General features: G+C 46.2%; 1 protein-coding gene across 4 annotated transcripts in view; it reads right to left on the bottom strand.

Moving 5' to 3' along the window:
• RPS6KA2 (ribosomal protein S6 kinase A2) overlaps window positions 1-12,930 on the bottom strand; it is a 456,813-nt gene that overhangs the window by 109,745 nt on the left and 334,138 nt on the right. For all 4 annotated transcript variants that reach the window (XM_032162339.2, XM_032162347.2, XM_032162329.2 and 1 more), the window contains one exon: window positions 5,862-5,943. In XM_032162339.2, the coding sequence (XP_032018230.1) occupies window positions 5,862-5,943 (82 nt within the window). The remainder of the gene's footprint in view (window positions 1-5,861; window positions 5,944-12,930) is intronic.

Consider the following 12,930-nt stretch of genomic DNA (forward strand, 5'->3'; position numbering starts at 1 on the left):
CCGGGTCAGAGGGAGAGGAGCAAGGTTGCGAGGGCACCCCAGCAGCGTGGCCCCCTCAGCAGCTGTGCAGATGACCTCCCTCAGAAATGACCTGCCCCCTCTCTAAAGGAAAGAGGCGGGTGCCCAACACTCCAAGCTTGTTTGGAGATCAAATGGAGCTGTCAGAAGCCATTATCCTCCGAGGTGAGCTAGGAGGATTCCCACTGATAACCCTCACTTCCAGGCACAGGACAATCAGCCACGGTTTGGAGAAACGAGCTGGAGTTTCAAAATGACTTCTGCAGGTCTCCTGCCCCTTTCATTTTTCTTTTTCAAAACATTTGACTATTCACGTGCCTGGCATCTTCCCTGGACGGCCGCCTGGGCTTTCGGGGTTTTGCTGTCAGCACGTGGAGAGCATCCCTGCGGCTGTTACCATGCGTTCCTTCTCTCTCCTTGACATTCTTCAGGATAATTAATGATCTCACAAATCAGGGATATTATGAGGGTGGAGAACAGGTAGGAGATGCTTGAACAACTTGGGCTAATGGAACGCAGAGGTGTTAGAGCTGAGACAAACTTGGAGGTCCCTTTGAGTCAACTCTCTTCTTTCACAAATGAGGAAGAAACAAGAAACTAAGGTTTTGGGCCAGCAGGTGTCCTTGCCCAGGCTAAGTGCTAGTTAGTACCAGTTAGTGCTAGTTAGTGCTAGTTAGTGCCAGGCCTCCTCTCCACATAACTCTGCTGCATCACAGTTAGATCCAGGGACCTACCCTACTTTGAAGTATGCAAAATATTATTTGCAAAGCTTTTCTATTTTTCTCTTCAGAAAATAAATTCCAATGAAATTCTTGGAAAAAAAATCTATTTTTTAGTGATGGATCATTATGGAAAGCTGAAACAGCATAAGATGTAAAACAATTAGTTTTAAAGCTGACTTTTAAGGAGCACAAGGAAACAAAAATGTTTCTATTCTTCTGTGTTTATATGGCTTTTCTTTTCTTTTCTTTTTGACAGGGTCTTGCTCTGTCACCCAGGCTGGAGTGCAGTGGCACAATCACGGCTCACTGAAGCCTTGAGATCTTGGGCTTAAGCAATCCTCCCACCTCAGCCTCCCAAGTAGCTGGGACTACAGGTGTGCGCCACCATACCCAGTTAATTTTTTGACTTTTTAAATTTTTTGTAGAGATGGGGTCTTAACATGTTGCCTAAGTCTTGAACTCCTGGGCTCAGGCAATCTTCCCACCTCTGCCCCCTAAAGTGCTGGGATTACAGGTGTGACTACCACACCCAGCCACATGGCTCATTTTCATAGTATAAAAATAATTTTAGCTACTCAAGCATATTGTTCCAAAATATTTTAAAAATAACTTTATATTACAAAAAAATCAGATATATCTTATTTCTGTTGAAAACTTGCAGTAACAGAGTATAGGGAAGAAGACAACAGCTAGCCCCAATCCTGTAGGTCAGCCCTTCACTTTGGCATGTTTGCTTCTGGCACAATGTCCACCTCGTGTGTGTACACACACACACACCTCACTACTGCTCAAGTCACTCTTACATATAACAATACTGTGATGATTCTGTACACAGAGTTGTATGTCCAGCCTATTCCACATAACCATGGATCAGGAGCCGTTTCTCAAGGACACCGTGGATTGGATTATAAACAGCCGTGGATACTTGCATCAAGGAGAGTGAAGTCATCGAGATGGAGAGTTCTGCACTTGAGCTAAGAGGCCAAGGTCAGCCCTGATGGAGTCCAGGCTTAGTGACGACTTAAACAGAGCGCAGCTTCCTGCTCCTCCATTCCACTGCATTCCCACAGAGCAGAGTGAGCAGGCACAGATTCCAGCTGCACTCCCACTTTGCCTCCCTTTCCTTCAGTGGCGGGGGAGGGTGAGACCAACTTTGAAGGGAAAGAATGAACCGTTAAGCTTGAAGGAGAAAAGAAGCTCTTCCAGGTCACTCCTGGTGCCCTGGAGAGGTGAACATGGAACCGGCTGACGGACAGTAGGACAGTGTGTGGCCGAGGACAGGCTGGAGAGCTTTCCACATCCACCTGCCTTTGTCTCAAACCACAGGAAGATGCCTCATCTGTGTCTGACAGCAAATCTCAATGCCTCGAGGATGAAAGAGTGGGTTTTAGGAAAGGAACGTATTATCTAGCAGCTGTTCATTTTAAGAACAACAGCTTTTTGGAAATATAATTCACATTCCATATGATTTGCCCATTTAAAGTGATGATTCAATTATTTTTAGGATATTCACAGAGTTGTATACCATCAGTAGGTTTTAAAGCATTTTAATCACCCCAAAAGCAGCTCCAGACCTGTCTGCACTCAGTTCCCACCTGTCTCACCCCCCAGCCTAGGAAACTACTCATCTACTTTCTGTCTCTAGGGTCTGCCTCTCCTGGACTGTCATATGAGTGGAATCTTAACCCGTGCGGCTTGGTGCCTGGCTGTCCCCACTGAGTACACTCTTCCCAGCCTTCACCCATGTTAGAGCGGGCACCAGTACTTTCTTTCTTTCTATTGCCCAATATCAATCCATTGAATAGATAGACACTTTATTTTTCCATTTCCCAGATAGTGGACATTTGAGCTCTTTCCCTTTTTGGCTACTGTGAATTGGCTGGTGCTGCCATGAACGTTCCTATGCTAGTTTCTGTGTAGACAGCTGTGTTCATTTCTCTTGGTGAACCGCCTAGGAGTGGACCAGTGAGGTCGCATGGTAATCTCTGGTCAACCTTTCGAGAAACTGCAAGAACAGTTCACTGTGTGGGCATTCAGATGATCCTGCACTAACAAATGTCTAATTTAACTTCCTATTTTGAGGAGGTAACTGTAACCGAAGAGACATAGACCAATGGAACAGAACAGAGCCCTCAGAATTAATACCACACATCTACAACCATCTGATCTTTGACAAACCTGACAAAAATAAGAAATGGGGAGAGGATTCCCTATTTAATAAATGGTGCTGGGAAAACCGGCTAGCCATATGTAGAAAGCTGAAACTGGATCCCTTCCTTACACCTTATACAAAAATTAATTCAAGATGGATTAAAGACTTACATGTTAGACCTAAAACCATAAAAACCCTAGAAGAAAACCTAGGCAATACCATTCAGGACATAGGCGTGGGCAAGGACTTCATGTCTAAAACACCAAAAGCAATGGCAACAAAAGCCAAAATTGACAAATGGGATCTCATTAAACTAAAGAGCTTCTGCACAGCAAAAGAAACTACCATCAGAGTGAACAGGCAACCTACACAATGGGAGAAAATTTTTGCAATCTCCCCATCTGACAAAGGGCTAATATCCAGAATCTACAAAGAACTTAAACAAATTTACAAGAAAAAATCAAACAACCCCATCAAAAAGTGGGCAAAGGATATGAACAGACACTTCTCAAAAGAAGACATTTATGCAGCCAACAAACACATGAAAAAATGCTCATCATCACTGGCCATCAGAGAAATGCAAATCACAATCACAATGAGATACCATCTCACACCAGTCAGCATGGTGATCATTAAAAAATCAGGAAACAGGTGCTGGAGAGGATGTGGAGAAATAGGAACACTTTTACACTGTTGGTGGGAGTCTAAATTAGTTCAACCATTGTGGAAGACAGTGTGGCGATTCCTCAAGGATCTAGAACTAGAAATACCATTTGACCCAGCCATCCTATTACTGGGTATATACCCAAAGGATTATAAATCATGCTGCTGTAAAGACACATGCACACGTATGTTTATTGTGGCACTATTCACAATAGCAAAGACTTGGAACCAACCCAAATGTCCATCAATGATAGACTGGATTAAGAAAATGTGGCACATATACACCATGGAATACTATGCAGCCATAAAAAATGATGAGTTCATGTCCTTTCTAGGGACGTGGATGAAGATGGAAACCATCATTCTGAGCAAACTATTGCAAGGACAGAAAACCAAACACTACATGTTCTCACTCATAGGTGGGAATTGAACAACGAGAACACTTGGACACAGGATGGGGAACATCACACACTGGGGCCTGTGGTGGGGTGGAGGGATGGGGGAGGGACAGCATTAGGAGATATACCTAATGTAAATGATGAGTTAATGGGTGCAGCACACCCAACATACCAACATGGCACATGTATACACATGTAACAAACCTGCACGTTGTGCACTTGTACCCTAGAACTTAAACTATTAAAAAAAAAAGTTCACTCTAAAAAGCATGGGTTAAATTATGTTACAATTGATAACACTGAACTAAAAACTCAAGTGCCTACAATAAACTAGAATGTCTCACCTAAGACTTTTGTGTACATAAGAATTACTGGGACATCTTGTTTGAAAAGTCATACATCTAGGCCTTGTTTCTACAAGATGATGATTCAATAGGTCAGGAGTGGGGGCTGGATCTGTATTTATAACAGTCCCCTCCCCGCCCCCAAACACACAGACAATTCTAATCAGGTCTAACCAAAGTGGTCAACTTCTGCATTTTCTTACCATTGGTTGTGCTGATAAATGTCAACCAGATTTCTCTCCCCTATAGAATTTTCACCTTAAGTCCCATGGACCTTCTAACTCACTTGGAAGAGCTCTTTTCCTCCTTTGTATACCTAAGTGGTTTAAAGTCTGTACATATTTGGTCTATGCATTTTTTGTCCTTATTGTTGGTGACAGGTCCTTCCCAACAGACATCTCATTTCCTTAGCTAGACGGCAAGTGACTTGAAGGTAGAGAATGACATATTTGTACTGCTCCCCTGCCTGTAGTTGCTGGGGACACTGTTGCAAGACCTAAAAATTCAAGTGCCGCCTTGACATCTCAGAGCCTCACGGGGCCCCAAGGCCTCCGCATGAGCTTCCTGCTCTGCCAAGTGTGCCCCCCGCCCAGAGAGAAAGGCTCCCTGCCCTGCTGGTTTCCCCATAAGCTGGACCAGCTGCCCCCATCCAGCACCCACCCTAAAAGGCTTCAGTTCCCTGCCAGCCCACAGAATCATTCCAACAAGCCAGCCACACCTTCTGCAGGAAGCAGGGGCCACGTGGCCCTCCCATTCCTAGGAAGCCTGCCTCTCACCGTCTCGGCACCTAAGTGCTGCCCCCGTGAGGCCCTGTGTGGCACGGGGTGCCCTCCTCCCCAGGGGGTCAGTTTATGTAACTAATAAGCTGCTGTGTCAGCTCATCTGTCCAGTGCCCGGCGCTATGTGTTCAATCATCTTATGCTGTTTAGGGCAAGGGGAAGTTCCGTCTCTCACCAACAGAGTGAACAGGAGGTGATCAGAACAGTTACAGTAGGTGCCCAGCTAGCGACGGGCTTAAAGACTGTGAGCCTGGAACGGAGATTTTGGATCACATTCTGACTCTAACGCTGCACTAGGTGCTCATCCCTCACTTGCAGGATGGGAGCACAGAGGAGCTGGGCAGAAATCGGTATTTCTAATGCCCAGCCACTGGGTCAACAAACGAAAACAACCCAAACCAACCGTGAGTCACGTTGTATTTAAAACTGAGTGAGGCCGTCGGCCTGCCGGTATTGAGGCTGGTTTGTCAGGCCCCATCCAGCCCGACAGCCTGCTCGCAGCCTGCTGCTCTGCTTTCCAAATGCCGCTCCACGGCAGAACATATGTGGGAGAATGGTATTTACGCAATACAGCTCTTCTCTGACAATTGTGGAAACTCTGCAGGGATATTTTAAATATTCATGGAAGTGTTTATACTGTTTATTATCAATCAGAGAATAATGTGCTCATTTAGAGACATCTTCAGAAATCGTGAACGTTAAATGGAATGACTATTTCCTCAAATAACGGAGTAGAAATTGCAGTTACCTGTCTCCAAAGCAGCCGGCCCTTCTGAAGCCCTTACCTTTTAGGGTGGCTTTCTTAAGGACCTTCATGGCATAGAGCTGCCCAGCGTCGGGCCCCTTCACCTTCCTCACCAGGAACACCTTAGCAAGAGAAAATGGAACATCAGAAACCCATAAGACTTCAAACTCGCTTTCCATATTGGATTTGACAAGGGGATACACAAGGAAGTTTACAGCATTTCCAATAAAACAAGTACACTGTAGAAAATTTAAAATTTTTTCCAATGTCAAGGCTGCCGGACAATGCTCTAAGTTCCTATAGCTCTGCGGCGAACATCACTATGTGTCTGTATGAAGAAGTGTCATTTGTTTTTGGTATCATTAACTTTGCATTTTATATCAGAAATAATACCATGCCTTGTTTTGAAGACCAGCTGTTTAGAAAATCAAACAGGAGTTTTAAGGGAGATCCTTTGGTTTCAGTATCCCTCTGTAAATCCCTACTGAGAGACCACGCTGAAAGGTATTACCGATCACACAAAACAGGCTCTATCCGATTTTCAAGAAAAGCTACTTTCTCTTACTTGAACTGTCTTCACCCAAATTTTAGCTGTGAGTAGCTTAAAAGTTCCTTTCTAACTGGCTCTTAAATATACTTATGGATATTTGGCAATGCTTTCTGAAATACATTTTGATGTGTATCACTGAGAAAAACAAAAAAATGTAATTGAGAGCTTGAGTTTAAATTTGTATTAGTGATTTTTTAAAGAAACTTAGTAAACAAAACTGGAGTTCCTTTGTATACAAAAAAAAAATCTTCCATGCAAATTAGGAAAATAGTACTTGATTTTCCTAAAAGTGTTTTCCAATAGATGCAAATATGTGCCTGCATGATGGAGATGACACAGGCACACGGCACACTGGCGTGGCTGCCCACGTGGTATGGCTGGAGGGCCGAGGTGGGGTGGCTCCTTCCCAAAACGTCACCTTTACTAAGCCTCAAAAAGCCAGAAAGACCGGCCACTATAGATGTTCTAGTTCCATGGAAACTCCAGGTGGCCCACGTGAGCATCCCTGTGGAGCAGCAGCCTCACCTGCCATGGGCAGAGGGACATGGCCGGGACCTTTGCACTCTTGGCTCCCCCCGAAGACTGGAGGGGCAATGTCTAGACACTTACCGAGTGCAGGGGCTCTAGGAGCAGGGGCTGCTGGGGCAGCCAAACTGGAGGGAGACCAACCAGCGTCTATTCTAGAGGCACAAATAAAGAGGGACCGGGAAGACAAAAGGTCCCAGCACAGGCATGTGGATTCACAGAGTTCCTGTATCAGTGTCATGTTCTCACCATGTGCCCCTGAAGTGATTCCTGACCCCACTGCTGCCCTGCCATCCATCCCGATCACTGTCATTATTGAATCACAGCCCCTCCCCAGGTGGGGATTCTTCTAGATGATGTCCATGGGAAAGCACCCCAGCACCCCTACCCGGGGTGCAGGACGGTACAGCATCATCCTGTGTGATGAAATGCTGCCTCTTGGACCCGATTAGGTTCCAGGAAGTCACAGGCAATTAGAAAGAGGCTTCCCTCTTCTCCTGGGTTATGGACTATACCGTCACTGACAGTTAATATTCATCTCTGGGAGATGTGTGGAGTGTGAGTGTGTGTGTGTGTGTGTGTGTGTGTGTGTCCCCAAAGCTGGATAAACAAACTTGTGGTGCAGCCCTGGGGTGACAGCTGGGGCATCACCCTCACACGCACTGTGGTGGGAGACACAGGCACAAGCCCTTCTCCGGGCTCAGGGTCCCATGGCTCTTGCTGGCAGACCCACTGTAGCCCTGGAAGTTACTGCACATGGAAGGACTCTGCCTCAGCGTGTTCCCTCTGTGCAGTGGGCGAGCTTCCTGACAGGCAGGTAGAGATGTGAAGGCAGTGGTCTGAGGACAGGATTTTTGCAGAGAGAAAAACATTAGTGCTGAACTCTCGAGATCTTCTGCTTTGAATCATGGGAAAGTCACATGCCATGCACAGTTTTAGCTTCCATCTGATGCAACTCCTTTCATTTCTCCAGCCCGTCCGTGTGCCTAATGTCCCTAGGTTGACTTGATTAGTGGTGCTGTGGAGATCAGGACCAGCCAGGACAGTGCAGGGAGGAGGCAGGCACAGCCCAGGAGTCCAGGAGCGGGACAAGACTGCGTGAGCGTCCTGGTGCCCGAGAGGCCACACTGGCAGAGAGGAAACGGTCCCAAAAAAGTTGGAGGGGGTGTGGAACAAGGGACAGTTGTGTTTGTGGCAGGGACGCCACATTTTCCCGGCACCCTGCAGGTAAGTTGGGCAGTCACACCAGGGCAGGGGTGTACCTTCCTGGCCTAGGCAATGAAGAGCAGGTGCAAAACGTTCCAGCTGCCACTCCCTGCCGTGGCAACTAAGGACACCTGGTGCAAGACAAACTGGGCAGCCTGGTCACTGAGTCACTGTGTGGAGGATGGAAGTCTTGGGTGGTTGCTCCAGCCCACGGTGGACTTTGGTAGGGTGACAGATGAATCTATCCATTCCATTATGGCGAAGCTGGCATGTTAGCTCCCAAAATGAGGCATTCTTATAATCAGAAAACAAAGGGCCAGGTTCAGTGGCTCACACCTATAATCCCAGCACATTGGGAGGCTGAGACAGAAGGATCTCTTGAGGCCAAGAATTTGCAACCAGCCTGGGCAGCATAGCAAAACCCCGGGTCTAGTAAAAATAAAAATAAAAATTAGGGCGCGGTGGCTCACGCCTGTAATCCCAGCACTTTGGGAGGCCACGGTGGGCGGATCACGAGGTCAGGAGATCAAGACCATCCTGGCTAACATGGTGAAACTCCGTCTCTACTAAAAATACAAAAAATCAGCCAGGTGCAGTGGCAGGCACCTGTAGTCTCAGCTACTTGAGAGGATGAGACAGGAGAATGGTGTGAACCCAGGAGGCGGAGCTTGCAGTGAGCCGAGATTCCGCCACTGCAGTCCGGCCTGGGTGAGAGAGCGAGACTCTGTCTCAAAAAAAAAAGAAAAGAAAAGAAAAGAAAAATTAGTTGGGCATGGTGGTGCGTGCCTGTAGGCCCAGCTATTCGGGAGGCTGAGGCGGGAGGATCGCTTGAGCCCAGGAGTTCACAAACAGCAACAAGCTCCCTCTTTCAAAATGGGAGGACCCTGAAGAAAAAGGAAGCAAGGTACATGATGGATTTGTGTTTGGATGGTCCAGCTTTGCAATATCCTGAGTGGGTCTGTACTTTCTATACCTCTGCACTCAACCCCTAACCCGTAAGAAGTACGACTGTATAAACTCAAAGAGCAGAGGAAGCCCCATTCCACTCAAGTCTTAACTGAAGACCAAGTCCGCATGGGGCAGCTGCCAATTAAGATTTGGTTTAAATGATGTCAAATTTTGCATAGGTCTTGACACATGAAACTTTTCTCTCTTGTATGTTAGGCCTTAAAGACGAGATGACTGATGGTCATGGCTAATGTTCATGCTTATCTGTTTTGAAGAGAGAACCCTACTTTTGTTTTTTAAAAGAACGGAAAAAACTCCATCCTACCAATGTCTGCCAAGCTTCTCTGTGGTGCCAGTTACTGCGAATTCCTGCAGCAGGTGCCGCCTGACTCACAAGCACAGGACCCAGCGGAGGGGAATGGCACCTTGAGACGAGCAGCAAAATACAGCAAAAGTGCAAAAATGATTTCGGTAATGAGTGCGGCAACTTGCTGGTCTGCGACAGGGATCTTGACCCTTGGGCGCCGTGCAGTTTCCTCTCCCTCTCTGCTGTCATTCTTGTCATTGAAGATCAATTTTAATGTGGAATTTAGTAAGTTCCAAAACAACACTGTAACCTTGAGCTAACGCAGGCACTGGGTCTTTAATACTTAGCCCAGTGGGCGCTGTGTGTGCCCCCTCATTTCATTTTTAGAACTGCCTCTCCAGCAGCTTGGCGTGCTGCATTGCAAAGACGCTGTGAGAACCGCGACCTGGCAACAGGTGCGATGTCACTCTGAACTGCCTCATGATGTCATGGATCACCGTGATCTGCTGATTCTCTCAGCAGCATTCTCAGCTCTCTCTCAGAACTGGGGGGTTGCTGTTGGGCTGCAAAATCCTTCGAGCAGGAGCCAAATGCCCGTGTGCACTTCCGGGGACTTTTGGGTAACAGCCGCCCCCAAAAGGAAGACATTTAAAGACCTGTTCTTGTCATGCTACCAGCAAAGTCAGAAAAAGCAAGGATTTTTAAAAGACTTTGGTTTGGTTCCTTTTTAGAATGCAGGAATCATAACCTACAGTTCATTCTCCAGATTATTTTAAAGAAAAAGAGGTTTCCTATCCTACTCCTGGCACTTACGCGAATAGGGGAGCTCCAGGAGCAGGTGAGGAGGTGGGACCAGGGCAAAGCCGCTTTCCCAGCCCCAGGGTGGTTCCCACACCTCCCTCTACCTCCCTCCTCTAAGCTCGCAGGGAACACTGGGTCTGCACCCCTCCTTTCAACACCAAACAAGCTTCACCATCTTCCATTCCTTTCCTGATTCAAGCTTTAAATTGCTTTTCATTTTGAGGATAAGGCTATTTTCTGTGCTTTTCTCTGGTCCCAAGCACCACCCATGGCCCTGCTCTCTAGATAGCAATGAAACCATGATGGCTTCGCCTTGCAGGACTGAGCTCAGAGCTCAGAGACGCTTCCCACTGGTGGTGAGTGCGGCTTCTGCCACAGGAACAAGCTTATTACAGCTGACCAGGCAAAGAGCAGTGGCTTCGGAGAGCCTAAGCGGCTCACACAGACAGGCAATGGGACGAGTCACTCGGATGGCTCCTGGCACAGTCTCAAGTCAGGAGCTGGCACCAGTGCAAAAGTCTAAAGGGAAGAAACTGCATGTCATCCACTTCTACATCCCAATGTCATCGCTAAGTAAGAGAGAAAGAATGGAGTGGCTCAGTGACAGGCAACCATGAGCCCTGTTGGAGGACTCAGCTCCCAGGCAAGGCCTGTCCCGGGACACTGTGTCCAGATTCACACCAGGTCTTTGCTCTTTGGAGCGGAGGCAGGAGGTGGAAACCTGAAGAACAGGTGCTTTCTGCAGAATGAGAACATTCAGTGTTGTCCTTCTGTCCCTGGTAGGTGCAAAAGGGAAGACGACTCTTGCATAAGGTTGTGTTATTTGCATGTAGAGAGGAGGAATACAGTAACATGGGGCATTAGAACACGCGGCTTCTCCCTCTCTTGTCATCAGTTTTGCTTAAATTAAAAAAACTCACCACAAACAAACCAATGTGGACAAATACAATTTGTATCTGTGACTCTCTAGTGACTGATATTAGCTCCGACCTTCCCTGGAAATGTCTGAGCAACGCTTTCGAGAATAATATCTCTTCTTTCCAGAGTCTAGCTCGCATCAATCCATGGAGGAGACCTAAGCCTCCCTTCCCACACCAGCCCCAGCCTGGACCTGCTGCCCCGCCCCTCATACCAGCTCTGGACAGGCATTCCTGGAGTTGGCCCATTCCATAGTCCCTGGAGGTCAGACACCCACGGGCACTGCCACTGCCTCATCCTTCTCTTTCCCCTACCTACTACTGTTCTTGAAACTTTACTTTTTAATTCCTCATATAATAAAGACACAAGATAAAATTAGAAGTGGTGAAAGGCTGGGAAGGAAAGGGACAGAGTGTTATGAACATTATCATTCCAACGGGATTCTGCCAAACACCATGATTTCACTTGTTTTCCAAAACATGTTTTTTAAAGCAAAATTAAAATTCAAAATTTGAAATCTGAACAAGGGAGCTAGAAAAGGCTTTCTCCTTTCATCTTTAATACCCCAGTTCTGTGAGGAGGACATTCGTAAGATTCACTCTGCAACAGAGCTGGTCAACCAAAGCCCCCCAGACATTTCCTGGGCCTCCCCCGTGGGACGTATTCCAGCGCTCCCTCCCTCTAGATAAAGACGATTCAGCTGATTCTGTGCTTCCACAGGTGGAATCTGTTCTCAAGAAGCAACACACGGGCAACACCCTTGAAAGGTGGAAAAAGGAAAGAATGCTTGCTTGTCTCTGTTTTCAAATCATGGAGAAAATCATTCTCCTCTCTCTTTTTTCTCTACATTTCTAATTAATAGTGAGGCATTCCACTATCACATTACACAGGCTCTGCCTTCTGTGATTTTGTGCTTTTTGGTAATGGCTATTAACATCGTGAGAAGCTGAAATCTTCATCCCCCTATTTCATAAACACCATATCAACTAGCCATATTAAATAGACATTTTCGTAGGCCCAAAATATTGCTGGTAATTTCCTACGGTTTAATCTAATGTATTTTGTGTATACATCATGTAAACACATGTTCCTTCCACATTACCATGTAGAAAAGAGAAAGAGAAAAGAAAAAGACATTCTCCATTACAAGCATGACAAAAGATAAATTTTGCAAACAATCCAGTTCATGCAGGCTGTAGGATTATCCAGAACACTAATGTACTATTCATTCTACACTTAAATTAACAGGAGCCACATGCATTTTGGCACAAAGTCGTGTGAAGAATGCAAAGATTTGGTAAATGTCTACATACCACACAAAAATAGTTACTTTAAAGAGCCAGGCTGTTCTGCTTACATGTAAGGAATGGTTGGCTTCATGGTTTATTTCAGGCCCTTATGTTCTAGAAATCAAGTTGTCAGAGCCTATATATTTCTAACAGCAAGCCCAAGGAGGCAGAGAAATTAGCATTGTGCTGGAATAAGTCACATGTCAGCATAATTGAAGAGCGTTATTGACATCTTGTTGTATGTGGATGTGGCATTAAATGAAGAGCCAACTATTTCTCATTTCCTGAAAGAAATTAGGTTTTATTGCTGCAATTCGAAGGTGAAAAAAAGGGAAATGAACAATTCCACTGCATAAATACATCTTAGGCAACTGCTGGGTGGGATTTGTGCCCTATTTACTCCATGGAACAACTGTATAAAGTAGGTTTTATCCTCTCCATTTAGTGGGTGGGGAAGCTGAGGCTTCATGAGGCAATCGTGCAGGGTGAGGAGGGGAGCCGGCTGCAGACCCCAGCCTTCCTGGCTCCTGTGCCCAATCCAGAGGAGTGGATTCTTTTCTTTTCT

This window comes from Hylobates moloch, unplaced genomic scaffold (assembly GCF_009828535.3).
Source record: "Hylobates moloch isolate HMO894 unplaced genomic scaffold, HMol_V3 SCAFFOLD_2, whole genome shotgun sequence".
NCBI lineage: Eukaryota > Metazoa > Chordata > Mammalia > Primates > Hylobatidae > Hylobates > Hylobates moloch.